Here is a 22075-nt window from a genome sequence, read left to right on the forward strand (position 1 = left end):
TTTTCACTTTATTGTCACTAATACTTTTTCTGTTAGCAATCCGCAGAACCTGTTCTACTTTTGCCGGGAATACCAGGTTTGCTTGCCTGTCAGTGAAGTATAAGTGAAATTAACGCATCTTTTGTTTTGTGAGAACTGAACTTTAATACAGATTACAAAATTACAGCATGTTTAGAAAGTTGGTCAATTGAAGAGTAACATAGCAGTTTACTAAATAAATATATACAGTATATTTCATTGAGCAACAGCAACCATACAGTACAAGTGAACTCAACATGTGTGGGGTTATCTCACAGAAAAAACAAGACCGTCATAATGTGGTGTTTATGCAGTTCGAGTTCCGCTGCTTCCTCTGTTTCCACCTCCAGATCCAGGACGGAGCACGGCGCCAGATCCAGGACGGCTAGGACGTTTTGGTCGACCACTTCCTTTTCCACCTCCCTTTCCATTACGACCTCTTCGTCCAGAGCCATTGCCAGACTTGCTTCTTCTTGTCCTGGTCTTCTTCTGTCATTACAGGAGACAAGGGATCAAGTAAAGCCTGGTTTATACTTAGTTGTACGATGGTGCCCTGTGCCGAAAATACCAGATCTACAAGTTCACAACATCGTGATGCAACACTTTGTGGGCTTGTAGATCGGATATGTTTTGGTGCGGAACACCTTAGTACAACAAAGTAGCCTATACATTAGGCTCAATGGACAGTGACACTTAGGGAAAAGGTCAAAGGAATATCATATCTGAATCCTCAATTCTCTGCATGTTCACTTATGTACCTGCAAATCTTGTTCTGCCACATCACATCTGATTTCAAAGGAACTCATCTCATCGATGTCCTGAACTGGATGGGTAACATCCATGTTGCACAACATTCTTTTCTGAAAAAACACATTTTAATGTATACATTTTTTTATTGAAGACCTGAAGAATATACTGTATTTCACTCTGAACACAAGTAGTGGCAGTGACCTTTCAGTTATAAATTCTTTCTTATATAGCTGCTTAAACCTACCCCATTTTTCTTCAGAGAACACGGTGTGTCGGCTGTGGTGTTGCACTCTGTCTCTTGTGCAGTAAATGTCAGCTTTCTGAAAGATACTGCAGATAGGTCGGCATCCTCGGGCTGCAGCTGGATAAAATAAAATTAGAGAAGATAAGATGAGATAAATCTTTAATCATTCCCAGAGACAAATTCAGGTCAAAGTCAGCAAAAATATTGAAAGTGTTGTTTTGCCTATAGTTTGTACAAATGCATCATAGTAGGTCTTCTGACATACTCACAGTTTCAATTTGGACGTCATTGTGAAGCAGGCGGTAGTTCTGCAGAGGAAATTTGAGGTTTAAGATGAAGTCTTCATAGTTGGGTTCAGCTCTGGCCAGCAAAGCAAGCAGAGCAAGAGTGAAGAACGATGTCATTTGAGTCTTCATCTTTGTGTCTAAGTCCTAAACCGAACGGCAGTAGTGCTTATATACAGTGGTTGACTCTTGCAAAATTTCCATAGTTGAGCAAGAGTTTGGGGAAATCAGCTGTGCCCCTATACAACCCAGGAAAGAAAACATAGCTTACTGTAACAGGGTCAAAGGTTCACAGGAGAAATCTTCATTTTGTAAATTGTGACCTTTTGAATAACTTCAAACTCTGAAGAAACATCCTACTGTATGTACTAATAATGTTCATGGTTGTTGGTTACAGTGTTAATCATTTTGACAGTTCATGTGTCTGCACAAAAGAATGACAAATATAGGTTGTTAAAGAGGAATTTGCTTCACATGTTGCTTCACATATCTTGCGATCTCAGTCTATCCACAGAGAAAATGCACATGTCAAAGCAGTGGCTCAACAGACAGTGTCTTAAGTAATTGCATGTTTTGGGATTTGCACAATTTCAACCTCTATTGTGGCAAAATGCAGATGTTTCAACAAGATGTCTTAGTTGATCAGTGACAATTATTATTTCTGTTAAATCAAGTACCTTCTTTAGGGTATAATTTCATATTGCATAATTCATTAGTTTGAGTGTGTTAACCACTTAAGTTAAACCTTATATGGTTGTCCGGAGTCCCTCAGCACTTTATAGTGACTTTTCAGTTTTCACTCTGCATTAAATATCTTAGCTGAAAATAGCCATACGTTTCCCCCAGAATATGGATCCTAGGGTTTAAGTGGTTAATGCTTATATTTATATTAAATTGTCAGTAGACCAATAACTGACTAATTGTCTCCGCCAGGCCGAAAGGCATGGCGAGAGAGTATGTTTTACCCCCTGTCCGTCCGTCCGTTCACATTGGCCTATTATCGCGCCACCAGGAGGCCACAATAACCTACTTGACCTGGCGGAGACCTGTGCTCCGAGGAGCACTTTTTCTAGTTCATTAATTCTTCTGTATTGTCAATCGATACATCAGTGGTGCATTTGTTTTTATCAGTTGGAGATTATCATTGGGCCTTTTGGATATTCTGTTTGCTACTGGTTTTGATTTCCTTCCAGGTTGCTAAACTGGTATTATAAGGCAGGACACCCTCTGAAAGCCTGCAACTAATATCCTTATGAAGATGCAGAGGTATAACAAAAATATGAAACATTAAAACTATAAGCTAAGCCATAAGTCAGTTAATCAATTAATTGGCAATCTTATTCATTGTGCCCTTAATGATAAGATTGTTCCATGAGGTACACTATGCTGTCTGTCTTCATTGCTGTATTCTTTTGCAGAGTCACACAAGGCCATGCAAGGTGCAGGGTGATGACTCACTCATGCAATTCAAAGAGGAGATTGCTTAATTCTGTGAAACACAGTTTGACCATGTATAACAAAGCATACTATGGATACTCTGAGCAGCTTTTAAGGAGTCATTCATTAAAATATCCCGCCCCACACTTTTTATATTAATTATTTTGTGTTTTGCTTGCTGTCCTGTCACAAGATGCCACATACATTTTTGCTGCTCCTGATGGAGCGCCTCAACATCCCTGACCCCGACCCCACCCACCCACAAGTTCACAACCTTCAGTTCAAGCTGCAGTGTGGCAGCACTTGCTCCAGGTAACCCCACTCTTTGTCCTTGTCAGATTACTGCATTCCCAATGTATTTTTCTGAACAAACGCAGAAGATTACCAAAGTATCACTTATCACTGAATATCACAGTATAATGGAAACCAAGTTATAGTTAATGTAGATGCTGTGCAGAGGGGTTAGTGTAGGAAGGAAGTGAGTGAAATGATAGTCTTCAACACATCGCATTTGCACCAACATTAAGTTTTAATTTGGTGTAATACTGTATTTTCAGTAACATTATGGTGTCACTACTGCCATCTACTGTTCATTTCTCTCTCTCTCTCTCTCTCTCTCTCTCTCTCTCTCTCTCTCTCTCTCTCTCTCTCTCTCTCTCTCTCTCTCTCTCTCTCTCTCTCTCTCTTTGTCTCTCGCTCTCTCACACACATATAGGTTACATACTGCTTCTTTTTAAAGCACCCATGTGTCAACTCCAGACATGACGGACCTGACCTTACTCTGAAAATGTCTGAGGTCATGTGAACTCTCATAGTAGGTTATCAATCGGAGAAAATACATTTATTGGGATAGACACATGTATCTCTGTACCAACATAATAATAATAATAAAAAGGGTTCAAATAAGTGCACCTGTTCTAACTATCAGATGTTCTGGGAGTGCTTTTCATGTGTTTACCAAGGTGTGAGGGAAATACTTTCTGCTCTCCTGACCAAATAGTCAATGCTCTGATAGCCTACTGTATATTGGCTGAAGGCAGTGGTATGCAGACATCACCATGAACAAGTTTCGTTCGACATGTGTGGTCTCAAGGAAAATCATGTGCATCCTTGTTTCTGCAATCTGGGAAAGATTATTGTTTCTGTGACACAGTGACTAATGTTGTGTCATACAGATGGAGGTATGTCAGAGAGATCACATTACAAGCATGCCCCATGGAGGCTCTTTAGAATTGTTAAAGAACTGCAATGCAAGTGACTGCCCATCAGTTGTAACATACTGATTAAATCTTTGAATAACATACATTTCTGACACAAAGCATGTTCATTTATTTGAAATACTTATTATTATTTTATTATTATTTGAAAAGGATCTTTTTTTATCCTGGGACCAAGGGGGTAGGGGCACTTCCCCCTCTGCCCTACCTGTGGTGCATGCCACTGGTTGAAGGTTTGCAGGTTGAGCAGAGTAGAAAATGACAAATGCAAACTGCCACTCCTGTCCTGGAGAAAGGTCACTTCTTTTTCTGTGGTGATACAGATGCATGTAAAAGGTCATTTATCATGTTGAGCGCCATTAAGATAGCTGCTAACTGGCCTTAGACAACCCAGATCTAATTATTCCAAACTGTGGACAGAAGAGGATGTAGCAGCAGAAAGTAGCAGCAGAGGGGAGGACGCTCTGCTAGAGTTTCGAGGGGTTTAAATCGAGGCCCACAGGGCCTGCTGCTGTCAGTCAATACGCATTAGGGGAAAGCCCATCCTAGAGGTCCAAGTAAACGCCAGTACTGCTTAAGTAATAAAATTTACATCCTTGACAGTGATCCCATCACACCTCTTCAGGCACCAATGAAGGCCTAACTGCTATCCATCATTAGGCTATGTGTTATACTTCTCTAAAAATGTATGAGCGATTACATTAATGTATTCTATTACAGTACATTGGGGAGGGATTTTTATGAATGAATTATAGCAATCAGGCCTCAATTATTATATCAGGCCTATTTTTTATATTTTTGCCCAATTTCTTAGTAGGCTACAAAATGTTGCCTAATCACCATCCTTGCACCAGGTTTTTGGCTGGCTCATGTCATGTTTGTAAAGTACTTAAGTAAAAGTATCAATACTGCAATGTAGAAATACTCTGTTACAAGTAAAAGTCCGGAATTAGAAATGTACTTGAGTAAAAGTACAAAAGTATTGGTAAAAAAATGTACTTAAAGTAGGCTACCAAAAGTATGCAGAATGTCCTGTTTCACAAGTTATCATAATGTCTAAAATGTATCAAAATCTTTTGAAAATAGCAGATCTACAAGCTTGTAGATCTACTATTTTCAAATGGCCGAAATGTATATGTTTTGTAATAACAATCAAAAATCTACAAAGTAGCCTAACTAGTAACTAAAGTTGTCAATATTTGTCTCTGAGATGTAGTGGAGTAAAAGTACTGCAAATTGGAAATACTCAAGTAAAAAAAAAATACTTCAGCATTGTTAAGTACAGTAGGCTTACTTGAGTGAACGTACTTAGTTACTTTACACCTCTGAAAGTAATTCATTTGAAATACTACACCTATTTAAATAATGAGTCTGGCATAATTTGGAGAAGTAGGCCTACTGGTAGGCTAATATTGTTTTAGCTGTCCTATAGTCTGGTGGGCGGATGGATAGCTTACAACAAACGCAGTCTATTATCTAGGAGACGCCAGCAGGCCAATCTGCTTCTCTTCCCCTCTTGACCAGCACAGGCTATCTCTACAGTAAATGACACGTCTATTTTGGAAGGGAGGCTGCACCGAAATAGGAACGTCAGCTATTTGGCATCATGAGGTAGGCTGCCACAGAAGAAAGAAAAAAGAAGCCTAGTCCACCGCCCACCGCAGGAGACAGACTGGGGGGATGTTCCACTGATATCCTGGATATACAATCATTTGGAAATATAACCTCTGGCAAGATCGTTTTTTGTGGAATTTTAAGGACATATTCTGGATTATTTTTTGGAAATCGGAAACGGCCAACAGAAGTTTTGGTCCACATGATTGACAACATCTGTGTTACCTGAGTGTGGCTGAAGACTCAAGGTGATAAAGTCATTTTAAAGTAATATTTTTCATAGCATTCATATAGGCCCTTAACACCAAAACAATATCTAATTTAGCCTATTCTCAAATCAAATGTGGCACTTTTTCTAACTCTGCTGGATAGCAAAATGCAGGCTATAGTCTACTAGCCTTATAATTGCATAGGCTGCTGATTGTTAGACTAATGATGCATGCGTATGGTTTTAAATCAAATTTTGACGTGGCCACTTTATTTAATATTAATCATTGGGCTTTCATATTTAATGCGCACATATTAACATCAATAACCTTGATTAGCACTGCCTGCCAGTCACTTGAAAGGCTGAAAACAAGTTCAGATCATTGCCATTGTTCAAAATGAAGTTTCTTTCTGCAGTGGTGTAAAGTAACTAAGTACATTTACTCAAGTACTGTACTTAAGTACAATTTTGAGGTATTTCCAATGTTCAGCCCTTTTACTTCTACTCAACTACATCTCAGAGGCAAATATTGTACTTTTGCTCTACTACAATTATTTGAAAACTTTAGTTTCTTGTAGATTTTGATTATTATTACAAAACAATAGATTAACCACTTCAGCCCTATAAACATTTCTGCCATTTGAACATAGTCGATCTACAAGCTCACAATGCGAAATATATATTTTTAAATACATTTTATACATTTGAAAACCTATGAAATGGGACATTCTGCATAATGAGCACTTTTACTTTTGTACTTTAAGTATATTTTGATACCAATATTGTTGTACTTTTATGTAAGTACATTTTGATTACCGGACATTTTGCTTTTACTTGTAGTGTTTCTTCTTTGCAGTATTGATACTTTTACTTAAGTGAAAAATGAGAGTACTTTTTCCACCACTGATCAAGCAGCTGATCTAACTTCTCTTCTACAAATGGCCATGACAGAGACAGGCTCTGACAGCTGAGGTTATTTTTGGGACAGGCGTTTCAGAGGGAGTGAGGTGACAAAGCTGACAAATGTCACCCTTTGAAAGACACATATCTGCGCCATTCGACCTTGTTAAAAAAGGAGTTATTATGTATAATTAATGTATTATGACTTTATATGCTCTGAGCCATTGAGGTCCGGGGGGAAGGGGGCGTTTAGGGTCTTAAGCCTCGGATAGGCTGCTCCAAGCCCCTGATCTCTTATTAGCCTACTGTTTCATTATTTGATTTATCTTAAAAATCCCCAAAATATACATAATAATAATAATAACAATACAATGTCATTAAAAGTTCCCTTCTCAGATATCATTAGTGAAACAAGCTGAATTATTTGGTATTTTATTATTATTATTAGTTTGTTGTAGCTATTATAGGCTATTGTTGTTGTTTGGTTTTGTTTTGTTTTGTTTTAGCCATTCTATACTGAAGACAAGAGCACAGCAGGCAGTCACACTGCTCCATCACTCACACTAGCTCTGCCTCTGTGCCTGTTGTTCACACAGTGGCAACACCATGTTGTCAAATTTGCCAACATGCTCATAGTTTGACAGGAATATGGTGAGAACTGAGAACTCATCAGTTACATAGGCTACTCAAGTATCATTGTACTAATGATTCTACACTAGCTAAAGTATGGTAGGAGGCCTACTAAGCCTACTACTGTTAGCTAGCTGGTAATGATGAAGGCATAAATAAATAGCTATTTTATTTCTTCCTTGGCTTGGTGTCATGTCACTTGTGGTTTGTTGTCAGCGGTGGAAAATAACTAAGAGCATTTAGCATACTCAAGTACTGTAGGCCTATTTATGTACAATTTTGTGGTACTTTTACTTTAGCCTACTTGAGGAGGTCTATTCCATGTTTTGACATTATACTGTACTTCTACTCCACTACATCTCAGGCAAATATTTTACTTTTTATTCCACTTCAATTATTTGACAGGTACTAGTTAGTTTGGAGATTTAGATTATGAATACGAAACATACAAAAATGCATCAATTGTGATGCATTATTATAGATGAAGCTACCCAGCAACATCATTTAATGAACATTACAGCTTAATTAAAATCTGCTGCAGCATTAAGTGATGCACATTAATGCATAAAAAAAAAATACAATCAATATTTTGATTGTGAAATGACCCCCTCAAGGACCCCTTGGGGTCCCCAGAGCCCACCCTGAGAACCACTGGTTTGTATTTGAGAGAGAGTAGCCTAACATGTATTCTTCACTGTTCACATTCAGATTGCGGTAAAAGTATTACTGTTGCATTAAAATACTGGATGCCTAAACTCATAGATGGAGCAGGACCCCAAACCCCAAGGTTCTTGAAGGGGGTTACAATATTATGTCACTATATTTGGAGATGTAAGAAATTCAGAGGTAGCTATTGTCATCATAATAACACCACTGATATTGCTGGATGTTGAACTTGGCCCTAAAGGCAGACCTGTGGTTATACTGTAGCTAAAGTTAAACATACATGACATTATGATACTGTATGCTGCAGACACTTCGACATAATGTTTTTTATTTAAGAAAAAGCTTTTAAATAGTGCTTTTTTTGCATGGTGTTGCTCCGCTGGAGTCTAACCGTCTAGAAGAGGGTCTATCTGTAATGTTTATGTCTGTCTGGAACTAATCAATTCAATTCAAAGTGGCTTTATTGGCATGAGAAAACATACGTTTACATTAACAAAGCAAAAATGGAACAAAACAATCAAAACAAAACGTATATTAAATGGGAGTAGAGAAATGTGTAAACAGAGCTGTGTTTCATTGCAACTTAAAGAAAACTATCTTACAAAAAACATACGAATTGTGCATTCATTTGCTGTCAGAAAAAGTTATACATCCATGTTGGAAAAGTTAGCTTGGGATAAACTTTTGAAACAAATGGCAGCAATATTTCAATGTTTTGCATTCACTTCACTTTGTATAAAACCTTTGGGACAAATAGCAGCAATCTTTTCAAGTGTATTCAACGATACTGACGGTACTGAGATCACTCGGCGAAGAGAGTGCAGGAATAGTGATTAGTAGTCCTAATCTCACAAACCGCTGGACCGATCAGTGTCACTTTTCTCATGCAAACTGCAAGCAGACCACAGAAATACCTCCACAATTATTTTCACATATACTGTATGTGTTGGAATATATATTTAACTGTAATTTCATAATGGAAGTCAATCAGGCTAGGATTGGGGTGAAACATTGCCCTAATTTGGAGTCGTACATCATTGTTGTCTCCACCAGGCCGAAAGGCATGGCGAGAGAGTATGTTTTTCCCCCTGTCCGTCCGTGTGTCCGTCCGTCCGTCCTTCTGTCTGCGACCAGCTAATCTCCGCCACCGTTGGCCCCGTCGCTGTGAAACTGCGCACACACACTCCCTGGATGCCACAGCAGAACCTCTGCCCCACATTTTTTAGATCAGCCTGTCATAGCGCCACCATGAGGCCGACTTTTGCAAAACACATTTTTTGCTATTACTCCTACAGATTTTGTCCAAAACACACGCAAATCGGTACACAGTATCTCTATAGCCATGTGATCAACACAGATCTGTCTGATTTTCCATACTCCATCCTGATTGGCTAAAATTGGCTTCCAAAGTATGCAGGATTGGTTCATTTGGAACAAAATGCCTCAAATCATGCACGCAGCATGCGATTTCCGTGAAAGGTTCCACAAAGATTCCCACTTGGCCCAGGAAGAAATGCCACTTGAAAACGTTCACATCAGCCTCATGGTGGCGCTATAACAGGCCAATTCACGTTTTTAGCTATAACTGCACCGATCTGCGTCAAACTTTGCACGCACACTCCCTAGAGGCCAAGGAAAAACTTTTGCCCTGCATTTTTCACATATGCCTTTTAGAGCGCCACCAGGAGGCTGAGTTTTGTAAAACACTTTTTTTACTCTTACTCCTTCAGATTCTGTCCAAAAATCACGCAAATCGGTACACAGTATCTCTATAGTCATGTGATCAAGATGGATGTGCCCGATATTTCATATTTCATCCTGCTTGGCTAACATTTGCTTCCAAAGTTTGCAGGATGGGTCCCTTTTCTTTTTCCCATTCCTCAAATCATGAACGCAGTGTGCGATTTCCGTGAAATTTTGCACACACATTTCCTCTAGGCCGAGGAAGAAATGCCACCCTTTTCACATTGGCCTGTTATAGCGCCACCAGCTGGTCTAATTTAGCAAACCACATTTTTGGAACAAAATGCCTGAAATCATGAATGCAGTGTCCAATTGTCGTGCAAGGCCTAAGAAGAAATGGCACCCTTTTCACATTGGCCTATTATAGCGCCACCAGGAGGCCACAATAATCTACCTGACCTGGCGGAGACTTTTTTCTAGTTGATAATGTTATATACAGTGCCAACATGCAGTATGACATCAGTTGTCTATAAACAACTGATGTCATACTGTAGATGACTGAAGTCACACACTGGCCTCATGAAGTCAGAGATCCAATGGGAGCGACACCAATAAAGAATTCCATTTGATCCCCCAAAAATTCCACACATTTAGTTATAATTATCTCCTTTATTTACTCAGATTTAACACTTGAAATTCAGGAAGTCTTCCAGGGGAAGATGCCCTGACACTGGTTGTGGACTAATGCTTAATTTATACTGGCAGATCTATTCTCGGTGAACGACACCGTTGTACAATGAATTATAAATCGGGCTGCCTCTCAACTTAAACAATGCTGCTATAGAAATGCCCCTGGGCTCCATGTCTTCATTGTAAGCCAATGTTGTGTATGACAAGAGGTATGGTGGCTGAAGACTTGCTGTCATCTTTAAATATGGCATCTCTGCTGTATATTTATGTGCATTCGCCAACCATGATTTATACACATAATATGTGTGTGTTGTCATCGTGGATTGAGACATAATCTAAAGTTGAGATGATTGGGAATAATTACAAAATCAAGTAAGATTGCAAAATGGCTGCAATGACATTGTAACAAAACAGGAATACCAAGTACTGCAAGTCTATTGTTGATAGATTTACATTTGTACTGAAGTCAAGCTTAAAGCTGCACTATGTAACTTTCCTCTTCTACCCCAGATTTGAACCCGGTTTCCTAAAAGCTTACATAGTGCCGCTTTAACTTGGCTCTGATACAGCATATTACATTTAAAATAAATACAATTTAAAATAGATTCACTTTTTATGACATTGACACCTCTTTAACAGTCATTTTCTTTTAACTTTGATTGTAGGACAAAATAATGGATCAGGACATGTTTGGAGGAGTCCCCAGGTTCCTCACCCGGCCCAAGGCTTTTTCAGTGTGTGTGGGCAAGGATGCCACCCTGAGCTGCACCATCATGGGCAACCCGACCCCTCTGATCACCTGGGAGAAGGGCAAGTTGGTGCTGACATCCGGGGGCCGCTTCAAGACAGTGGAGGATGGCGACGTGTACCGCCTGACCGTCTATGACTTAACACTGGACGACAGTGGTCAGTACATATGCCGGGCCAGGAACAATGTCGGTGAGGCATATGCTGCCGTGACCCTCAAGGTGAGCCTGCCCTCAGAGATGGTACAGAGGGCTCCTGCTTTCTTGATGAAACCCACTTCTGCACGCGTGGGTTTGGGAGGCGATGTTGTCTTCCACTGCCGGGTAGCAGCATATCCTGAACCCAACTTTGACTGGGAGAAGGATGGCCGGTACTTGGGGGTGACCAACCGTATCAAGATTGTCTCAAACGGCGATAGTAGCTCCTTGAGGATCCAAAGTGTCCGCAGTCTGGATAGCGGCACCTTCATCTGCAGAGCACAGAACTCTGCGGGTCGAGCGCAAGCTGCCGCAGCGCTCGTCGTGGATGTCCAGGATGCTCGTCACCTGAGCACAGACAAGAGCTCCCTCCTTTCTCACATGATGAAGCGCAAAGAGGAAATGAATAAGGACATCTCTATCTATCACACTGAAGAAATCGGCTCCTCTGTTTCCTCCTCGACCTCCGCCAGCATCATGGATAGTGGCGCTCTGAATCTGGAGCACGACCTGAGGGCATCTGTCATGGCAAAGCTTCCCAAGGGAGTGTTCACGCGCACCTGTACAGTGACAGAGGGTAAACATGCCAAACTCAGCTGTTTTGTGACAGGGCACCCCAAGCCCCACACCATCTGGAGGAAGGACGGCATAAACATCAGCGAGGGCCGTAGACATGTCATCTATGAAGACCAGGCTGAGAACTTCCTCCTCAAGATGCTGTACTGCAAGCAGAGTGATAATGGCCTCTACACCTGCAATGCAACCAACCTGGCTGGTCAGACCTACAGTGCTGTGTTGGTTATTGTCAAAGGTAAGCTGACTTTGATAAATCTGGGTTTGTTGGGCACATCACAATTAGAAACTGAATGAGAGAGACTGTGATATACTGCATAGTTGCATCACGTTTCTTCCTGATTAATTCATGGTTTATAATAACTCTCATATCTTCTATCATAATAAAATTCATAAAAGGTGGTGGATATTCGGCCATTAGATCTTCCGGGATGTATGCCATTTGATTGGTTGGACAATGATGTATGGTTAAGTTTAGGCATGGGTTTGGTGTGGAGGTTAGGCTAGATTAAGGAGGGCATTCAGAGCATCTGATAACTTAATAGTGTTTCCTTTAGCAGTGTCGTCCGACGGCTTAATATCCACTTATTAATATTGATATCGATCACTGCACTGAAGCAAAATGTTGCCATTACTTTGCAGAAATTTCTCCACTGCAGCTTTAATTTATTTTCAGAAACTGCCATGTTGACAACCTAACATTATAGAGGCTAACAGTTGCAAGAACACCCTTACAGAATGCACGTTAAATGTCAATGCTAAAAGTAAAGGAGTACAAGAGAAAGTGTTTATGTGTGTTGACACAGTCATCAGCATTCAGTGAGTAGCTGAGAAGAATTGTGAAAATATATTTGTGCTAATAATCTCTAGATCTATGATGAATAAGATTCAAAATTCAAATAAAATGAAATAAAGTCGCGCTTGCAGGTACATGTGTGGCTTTGCACAACAAGTTTGAACTCTGGTGTGTTATGAAAGAGGGGTGTTGTGTTGCATCTATTTTCTGCTGGTGATGAGTAGTTCACAGTTGCTATGTTAGTCATTCACCACTGATACGGGACCTATCTTTGAACCAGCACTGATTGGCTAGGGACCATGAACATGAATTTGTCAATGACGATTGTTCATCTTCCACTCCATTTAATGCTGACGGCTGGGATGTCATTGTAGCCTACTGGGATGGGCAAGATAATGGATACCTCAGACGAATACACAGTAATATTGGGAGTGTTAATAAGAGTGTAATAGAAATTAACACTCCAAATGTTACGGTGTAGAGTGTACTAGATTAGAGGCTTTACAAGAGAGAGGACTGTACACCTCTGCCCTTTACACTTGGGTGTGCGTATTCACATAGGTTCATCTGATAACCCTGTAAGTACCTCTGGGAAAGGTCATAGAAAGTGAATTGAAAGTGTCCCTTTCACTAAACATACAACACAGCACAATCCGTGTTGAACCTTTATTTCTACTGAAATTGAAAGGCAACAATATGCCTACATAAACCTAATCTAAAATGAAGGCTTAATGACACATGTATCAATGTTTCTGCACACTGAAACAACAGTTCAGAACTTAAACAGTTGGTCTGAGAGAATGCTTACCTTTAGCAGTAAAGTAAAATCACACCAAAGGTTGTGGCGAGGGGCTGCCCACTGGGAATAAACGTAAAGAGGAAATAAGTGTTGCACACTCTGGCTCCATATACTGTATGCAACTGGTTACTGCATGGAGCCGGAGTGTACGACATTTTTGCCGTCTTTTAAGAATGCTTACCTTTGACACAGATCTTTTTAAAGTCTTGGAATGGATTACAAATCAACAAGAACTTGCCTAAATTTGGAACTATTCTATATTCTCTTCGTACAGGTTCACACATTTCTAGGAAGCACAAATATTAGCTTTACTTTATGAATATTTTGAAAGATTTACTGTTCCCAGTGGACATCTTAACTCATGTTAGAGTGCCACATGTTAACACGTGAGCACATTGGTCAAATTGTTGGCACGAATCCTGATTCTAAGCTTGTTGATGGATGATGGATAAGATGTGACGTTGTAACCGTGATTTGTGGTGTTGAATTGAGCAGCACAGAAAGATACAAAAATACGTGTCTCAGGGGTAACAGTTTCACATTAGCTTCTTCATACTTTATAAAACATTTACTTTAAAAAAGGATCACAGCTTCTATTCAAACAACTATAAAAAAGTGGCCTTTGGTCATTTGGCCCCTTTCCTACAGTGCATGAAAGCCATACCCATGCCTCCGCGCTGTTCTGCTGTGGGAAGGCGGGACGCACACACAAACAATATCCACAGCTACCTGATTAAAGTAGTGAGATAGTCATTTATTTATTTAAAATAAGTCACAATCTTTTAAGTTTTGACTTTACGTTGAATTAATACATCAAATATTCAATGTGGCCTGGGCGGCTGACGTAGCCGCCTGGACACCTAGGCTGGTAATTCAGCCTGACAGCGTGTCGCGGGTTTGAGTCCCGATCTCGACGACCCAGATTTAAAAAAATAAATACAAATAAAACATTTAATGTTACACCCATGACATAACAAACATTGTGTCACCTTTTATCATGCCAGAGCCCAAAGTACCATTCAGAAAGAAGCTGCAGGATGTGGAGGTCAAGGAGAAGGAGACAGCCAAGCTGCTGTGTGAGGTGCCTGCTGCGCAAACCAAGACCAGCTGGTTCATGGAAGAAACGCGCCTGGAGCAGAGTAACAAGTACCACATTGAGGAGGAGGGAACCCTGCGTCTCCTCACCATTCGCAACGTCACCACCAATGATGATGCCGTGTACATCTGTGAGATGAACGAGGGCAGCCGCACAGTGGCCGAACTCTCTGTACTGGGTATGAATGAAACGCACGTTTCTTGTCCATAGTTTGATTATGTGTGTGCTACATTATAATGCTTCCAAAAGAGTAATATTATCCCTGGTACTTCTAGTATTCCTTCTAATTCCATGTTCCTTTTAATTCCCAGGCAACATTACCAAGAAGCTTCCCAGGAGGACGGTTGTTCCTGTCAGTGACACCGTAATTTTCTGTGTGGAGCTGGAGCGTCCTTGTCCGGATGCCTATTGGACCCGCAATGGCGAAAGGCTGAAGGAAGATACCCGAATTTCCATCGCCTGCGTGCTTAGACAGTACACACTCACTATCAGAGAGTGCCATGGAGATGACTCAGGAGAGGTGGCTTTCATGGCTGGAGACTGCAAGACATCCACGAGATTCTCTGTCACTGGTGAGGACCATGGCTGGGTCAAATACTAATTTTACACCCACGATTTGATTTGCTTGTAATACCAGGCTTTATTGGCCTGGGACAATTCAGTTCTTGTCATTCAACAGTCAAATACTTCCTGTGATCGTCCCAACCTTTTGGCATTCAATTTCTTTATGTGGAAATTCCCACCCATATCACACATCAGGAGGCTGAAACCAACTGTCAAACATAGTATTTGAAAATCTTAGTTTGAACCCTGTCTGATGAGGATACATGTCTCATTTACTTATATTCTCTTGACTCTCTCTGTCTCTCTCTGTCTCTCTGTCTCTCTGTCTCTCTGTCTCTCTGTCTCTCTGTCTCTCTGTCTCTCTGTCTCTCTGTCTCTCTCTCTCTGTTTCTCTCTCTCTCTCTCTCTCTCTCTCTCTCTCTCTCTCTCTCTCTCTCTCTCTCTCTCTCTCTCTCTCTCTCTCTCTCTCTCTCTCTCTCTCTCTCTCTCTCTCTCTCTCTCTCTCTCTCTCTCTCTCTCGTTCATTTGATCAAATAATAATGCATGAACATCGCTCCTCCTTCTGTTCTAGCTGCAAGAAAGCATCCCCCAGACCCCCCAGTGGATGCTGTGGTCCAGAACAAGACTGAGTCCTCCATCACCCTTCAGTGGTCTCCCCCCGACAGTGATCGTCCGGTGCCCATCAAGGGCTACTTGGTGGAGAGGAGGAAAGTGGGCTCTCAGACATGGCAGAGGTGCAATGCTTCAGAAACCATTACCTCAACACAGGTGACCATATACAGCTTTAATGAAGAGTCCAGCTTCCAGTTCCGCATCTCTGCCATCAACGACTACGGCCAGAGCCCCTACCTGGAGGTGCCCGGTAGCTTCTACCTTGGTAAGACTGATAGCGATGTCTAACGTTTCTTTTTTCTCTACGTTGTTGTTGGCTGAATATACAGTAATGTGTCTTTGGTTTGACAATTTCCCACAGAACCAACGGCAGAGGTGACAATGGGTCTGAAGAACTGCACTGCAGGGTCTGGCGAGGAGGCCTCCCTCTCTGTGGAGCTATCAGCAGTCTGCTCTGGTTTTTGGTCCATAAACGGCCGCCTCCTGCGGAGTGGGGCAGACTACCTCATCACCCGCTCCAAGAACACACACACACTGGTCATCCGCCTTGTGTCTATGGACATGAATGGAGCCGAGGTCAAGTTTGTGGGCGGTGGCTCCGAGACTAGCTGCGTCTTGACTGTGAAGGGTAAGCACATCACTCAGCCAGTAAGAGGTCAGTTTACGCTTTGTGTCACTTGACATGTCGCATAACTATGTCAAGTGGCACTTTGTTAGGGCGTTCATACTTTATGCAACAGCATTGTGCCACAAACTGAACACACCAACATTTATTTTGACAAAAAGGAAATAGCAACCACCAATGATCTTACGATGTTCAGTGCTTCCCACATCACATTGTGAGCTGTAGCTTGGCTATTTTTACTATGTTTTTAAGTGGTTAATTCATAAGCTACTTTTTCCCTTCCTAGAAATGTAGTCAAATATTTGTCTTTGAAATGCAGTGTAGTGAAAGTAATACAGTAAGTATCCAAAAATACAAATACTCAAGTAAAGTAAATACTCAAAAAATTGAATGAAGTAAATGTATTTACTGTACACCAACCACTGACTGCATATTTGCTGTAGGACAAATTAGGAGGCATGTAGTAGATTTTCTATGATCAGCAAAGCTCTCGCATCTCAGTATGTGACACCAGACCTCTATTTTCAGTCGCAACTGTCAAGTTCATCAATAAGTCAGCTCACACAGAGGTCGTGACCTGCAGCGCCCAGGAAACCGCTCAGCTGACTGCTGAAGTGTCCACTTATGATGCACGGGTGAGTTATTCGACAAACACACTTTTTTATACCATTTTATGTTTCACTTTCACAGAGTAGTTATCCTTTTACTTGACACCTCACCTTTATCTTATTGCTGTTTCTTATTTAGCTTATAATTGATATATCATATGTATTTCTCTTTCTTTCTCCACTTGTTCTCAGGCGGTTTGGATGAGAAATGGACGTGAGGTGAAAGTGGGGAAGAAGTACGAGTATGTGATTGCTGACCGCAAGAGGTCCCTAACAATACATAATGTCACTGAGGAGGATGTGGGCATCTATGAATGTGTTTTAGAGGACGATAGACTGTCACTACAGCTCGCTCTTAAAGGTACTTTAACACTTTTACATTTAATACAGGATAAAATAAATAATATACACTAGGCCAGTGGTTCTCAACGTGGGGTCCTTTTGGGTGTTCCAGGGGGTCCCCAGCTAAATGACTGGTATTTAATCGTCTACATTATTACTGTACATGTAAATACAACTAGAATGGCTATTTTGACTGTTCCACTTGTCATCTCTATACCTACAGTACTGTACATAGACCGTAAAAGGAATTCTGGAACAAATGACAGACCATATTGGACCAGATCAACTCTAACAATGAAAAAGTTCTTAGAAGTTCTAAGTTCTTAGGGTCCCAGAGATAAAGAAATATTTTCAAATGAGGGACCGTCGCCTAAGGCATGTCAAATTAGGGGTCCTTGAAATTGAAAAAGTTGAGAATCACTGTACTAGGCAGTATGTAAAAAATGTGCTCGGCTTGGCAATATTATTACTGCAGTGACGATGGTATTACATGTCTGCAAGATGGTGTTGACGACAGTATTCTGCTTGCCACGTCATGAATTCAAATGTCAAGAAAAATAAATGGGAGAGAAATTGTAAAGAAATACAGCACATATAAATAATCAGCTGACATTTCCAGACATTTCTAAATTGGTTAAAGTTTATAGAGTATGCCTTATATTTACAGCCTATTTACAATGGAAGGAATTATGGTGGTCATTTTGCTCTTATGTCATACTCAGGGATGAGTATGACATACTGTAACTTATCCCTGAGTATCCCTGCCGTCGGCATAAAAGTACACCCCGATATGTGTATATGGTCAATAGATAGTGAATGTGTGTTTACCGTTTACCTGATGTGCTGTAATATTGACAGACTCTGCAGGCATTTCCCTTCAACCTATTTGTTTCCACAGTATGATTTACAAATTTAGCTTAAAACTCGAAACCACTATACTCAGCTGCCCCTCAAAAGAAGCAACTAGTCTATTAATGAGTTCAAAATGAAAATCTGAACATTTCATTATAAACCTTACACAGATACACACACTTTAATTCTGCTCAATGAGACTGACCTACAACAGAAATGACTTTGTGCAGCATTTAGCCTACATAGCGCAAGCAGTCTCACAGACGCCACATCACTCACAGGAACAGGACATGCTGTGAAGTCTGTCAGCAGATGCTCTGAGCCATCAGATAGACCTCTGTATCAACATGTAATCAACTCCAGTATGACTCAGACCCTCGTCCCCACCCACACCTCACACCCACATAATGAAACGCCCCTCAAATACCAAACCTTTGAAATGAAATTGAAGCAAAATAGCACTTCACAAAAGGAAAAGAAAGAAAAGACAAGAAAATACCACAAAAAAAAACACGATTAGTCGCAAATGCGTCTTTTCAAGTCTTTAGTTTTTTAAGAAATGGCAATTAACTGAGTCAGCCTACAATAATAGGCAAATCTTAGAAACGTTACATTTATAACGATAATGTTGCACTGTGCCAGACAGTAACGAAGATTACAGTAGAGCACATTTCAGAGCACATTTTTAAAATAAATTCTATTGCTTTTTCTTTTAAGATGAACCCGTCAAATTCTTGAACAAGGCCAGAGGACCCATGGGAGTGTCACCAGTCAGCTCAGGGGACATGGAGCTGAGCTGTGAGGTGTCTTCTGCCAGCGGGGTCGTCGTTTGGAAGAAAGATAACGTGGAGATCATTGAGGACCAAAGAATCACCGTCATCTCAAAAGGAACTCAGAGGAGACTCGTCATCAAGAGCGCTAAGAAAAGCGATGAAGGACACTACTCCTGTGAGACAGCCGCAGACAAAGTCACATTCCAGGTCAAGACAAAAGGTAAGGATTGTGTGTGTGTGTGTGTGTGTGTGTGTGTGTGTGTGTGTGTGTGTGTGTCAACTGACAGCAATGTCAATACAAGAAGGAAGCATATAGAGCTTATAATAAATATATGAATTATTATCAATCAGTGGGGAAGACCAGGATGGTATCACAGTAGCATGTTAATTGATCACAGATTATTAGAATCGTTCCCTCAGCATAATCCTTTCAGTGTCTTTATTTACTTGCACCTTGAATATGTGCACCAGAGTTGTTCAATTGGTTAATGCTGAAAACCTGTATTTTTCCGTGCAGAAGCCCCAGCTGCCTTCTCCAACAAAGAGTCAGTCCAGAGGGAGGTGAAAGCTGTTCTTTCTCAGAAAGCCACTCTAAGCTGTGAGGTGTCCGATACCAAGACAGAGGTGAAATGGTACAAAGACGGCAAACTGCTGACTTCCAGTAAGACCATCCACATGGAGTCAAAGGGCAAGAGTCGTCAGCTGGTGATGGACAGTGTGGAGAAGAAGGATGCTGGAGAGTACATTTGTGAAGTTGGAACGGAGAAGCTGAACTTCAAACTGCAAGTGACCGGTAAGGGAGTATAGATATGCATTTTATATTGTTATTGATTCAGTGCTTTTGATTAATGAAGTTTGGTATATAGTTTTCCACACATGATTTAACCTATCCGCCAACTGGATCTGATTTCAGTGTTCAGCTCTAGGTGACATGTTTATGATGCTGTTGTGTGCAGCTGTCACATTACAAGTTGTGTCTGATCCAACAAAGGGGCTGTCCAGAACATAAAAATATGATCTGTGGCTTTATAGGTATCTCATGAATCAGTATGTTCTTGATAGTTGAAAAGCACCTATAACTCGATAGTCTAGCTTCATTACGAGCCGGGAAGCTCTGTTGCCAGAACCTCTTGAATTTTCCTTTATTATTGCGGGCCAGGCAGCTCTGCTCCCAGTCCCTCTTGTACAGTATTTTCCATTCTCCTCCTCCTCTTCCTCTTCCTTCTACTTATTCTTCTCCTTGTCAACCTCAGTGGGTGGGAAACTCCACCCTGTGAGGATGTCAGTATAATAAGAGCAAAATGGCCACCATGTGACTATGGTCAATAGTCTGATGTCACACTGCTGCTTTGTTAACTTTTTAGACATCAAGGTTGAGTCTGCCTTCTCCAACAAAGAGTCAGTCCAGAGGGAGGTGAAAGCTGTTCTCTCTCAGAAAGCCACTCTGAGCTGTGAGGTGTCCGATACCAAGACAGAGGTGAAATGGTACAAAGACGGCAAGCTGCTGACTTCCAGTAAGACCATCCACATGGAGTCAAAGGCCAAGAGCCGTCAGCTGGTGTTGGACAGTGTGGAGAAGAAGGATGCTGGAGAGTACATCTGTGAAGTTGGAACGGAGAAGCTGAACTTCAAACTGCAAGTGACTGGTAAGGGAGTATAGACATGCATTTTATATTGTTATTGATTCACTGCTTTTGATTAATGATGCTTGGTATATAGTTTCCCACACATGATCTAACCTATCCGCCAACTGGATCTGATTTCAGTGTTCAGCTCTAGGTGACATGTTTATGATGCTGTTGTGTGCAGCTGTCACATTACAAGTTGTGTCTGATCCAACAAAGGGGCTGTCCAGAACATAAAAAAATCACACCCTGTGTGAAGGTAGCGGCGCCTTTGATACATTTTGTCATCGATATGTGTTTATAATGTGTTTATAGCCATGTGTCACGTGAAGCTTGACCAATCACTTTGTTGACGGGTCTGACCAATCAGAGCGTTGACGGGTCTGACCAGTCAGAGCGTTGACGGGTCTGACCAGTCAGAGCGTTGACGGGTCTGACCAGTCAGAGTGTTGACGGGTCTGACCAATCAGAGCATTGAAGGGTCTGACCAATCAGAGCGTTGACGGGTCTGACCAATCAGAGCGTTGACGGGTCTGACCAATCAGAACGTTGACGGACCTGACCAATCAGAACCTTGGCGGGCCTGACCAATCAGAACGTTGACAGACCTGACCAATCAGAACGTTGACGGAAAAGCCAGGTATAGCGGCGCCAGCGCCGCTAAAAATATGATCTGTGGCATTATAGGGATCTCATGAATCAGTATGTTCTTGATAGTCGAAAAGCACCTATAACTCTGATAGTCTAGCTTCATTACGAGCCGGGAAGCTCTGTTGCCGGAACCTCTTGAATTTCCTTTATTATTGCGGGCCGGGCAGCTCTGCTCCCAGTCCCTCTTGTACAGCATTTTCCATTCTCCTCCTCCTCTTCCTCCTCCTTCTTCTTCTTCTTCTTCTTCTTGTCAACCTCAGTGGGTGGGAAACTCCACCCTGTGAGGATGTCAGGATTAAAAAGAGCAAATGGCCACCATGTGAATACGGGCCACCATGTGAATAATAGTCTGATGTCACACTGCTGCTTTGTTAACTTTTTAGACATCAAGGTTGAGTCTGCCTTCTCCAACAAAGAGTCAGTCCAGAAGGAGGTGAAAGCTGTTTTCTCTCAGAAAGCCTCTCTGAGCTGTGAGGTGTCCGATACCAAGACAGAGGTGAAATGGTACAAAGACGGCAAGCTGCTGACTTCCAGTAAGACCATCCACATGGAGTCAAAGGCCAAGAGTCGTCAGCTGGTGTTGGACAGTGTGGAGAAGAAGGATGCTGGAGAGTACATCTGTGAAGTTGGAACGGAGAAGCTGAACTTCAAACTGCAAGTGGAAGGTATACAGTATGAAGAACACGTCTTATACTAAAAGTCTCATGTTTCTAATCTGTGATGAAAATGGTTTCTCATTAACTTCTGTTTCTTGACTTGATGACATAACAATGTTTTACTAATATAAATTTAAATTGCCCAATATATATATATATATATATATATTTTATCATCGCTTTTACAAATTTGGCTTTGAAGCATCTGCTTGTTTTTT

At 41.2% G+C, this 22075-nt stretch overlaps 2 protein-coding genes across 33 annotated transcripts in view; one reads left to right on the plus strand and one right to left on the minus strand.

The window, feature by feature from the left end:
- Positions 1-42: 42 nt before the first annotated feature.
- On the minus strand, positions 43-1459 carry LOC311046504 (uncharacterized protein). The gene is made up of 4 exons (XM_084058849.1): positions 1282-1459; positions 1013-1129; positions 777-878; positions 43-507 (listed from the first exon to the last, which is right to left on the minus strand). Exons 1-4 carry the CDS (start codon positions 1426-1428, stop codon positions 325-327), a joined length of 549 nt encoding a protein of 182 aa, XP_083914975.1. The 5' UTR covers positions 1429-1459; the 3' UTR covers positions 43-324.
- Positions 1460-5597: 4138 nt separating this feature from the next.
- Positions 5598-22075, plus strand: part of obscnb (obscurin, cytoskeletal calmodulin and titin-interacting RhoGEF b) — a 97782-nt gene continuing 81304 nt past the window's right edge. For all 32 annotated transcript variants that reach the window (XM_084057672.1, XM_084057702.1, XM_084057690.1 and 29 more), the window contains exons 1-12: positions 5598-5812; positions 11007-12096; positions 14458-14727; positions 14861-15121; positions 15685-15990; positions 16087-16353; positions 16879-16985; positions 17151-17319; positions 18870-19145; positions 19443-19718; positions 20290-20571; positions 21585-21866. In XM_084057672.1, the coding sequence (XP_083913798.1) occupies positions 11016-12096; positions 14458-14727; positions 14861-15121; positions 15685-15990; positions 16087-16353; positions 16879-16985; positions 17151-17319; positions 18870-19145; positions 19443-19718; positions 20290-20571; positions 21585-21866 (3577 nt within the window). In that variant the 5' untranslated portion in view covers positions 5598-5812; positions 11007-11015. The remainder of the gene's footprint in view (positions 5813-11006; positions 12097-14457; positions 14728-14860; positions 15122-15684; positions 15991-16086; positions 16354-16878; positions 16986-17150; positions 17320-18869; positions 19146-19442; positions 19719-20289; positions 20572-21584; positions 21867-22075) is intronic.

This window comes from Gymnoscopelus microlampas, assembly GCF_963454915.1.
Source record: "Gymnoscopelus microlampas genome assembly, chromosome: 5".
Lineage (NCBI taxonomy): Eukaryota > Metazoa > Chordata > Actinopteri > Myctophiformes > Myctophidae > Gymnoscopelus > Gymnoscopelus microlampas.

Excerpts from the sequence above, each read along its gene's own strand:
- LOC311046504 (XM_084058849.1), bottom strand. The coding sequence starts at position 1,428 with ATGAAGACTCAAATGACATCGTTCTTCACTCTTGCTCTGCTTGCTTTG. Across the intron at positions 1,130-1,281 it reads ATGACGTCCAAATTGAAACT|CTGCAGCCCGAGGATGCCGA; the intron begins GTGAGTATGTCA and ends TATTTTATCCAG. Across the intron at positions 879-1,012 it reads GTTCTCTGAAGAAAAATGGG|AAAAGAATGTTGTGCAACAT; the intron begins GTAGGTTTAAGC and ends GTGTTTTTTCAG.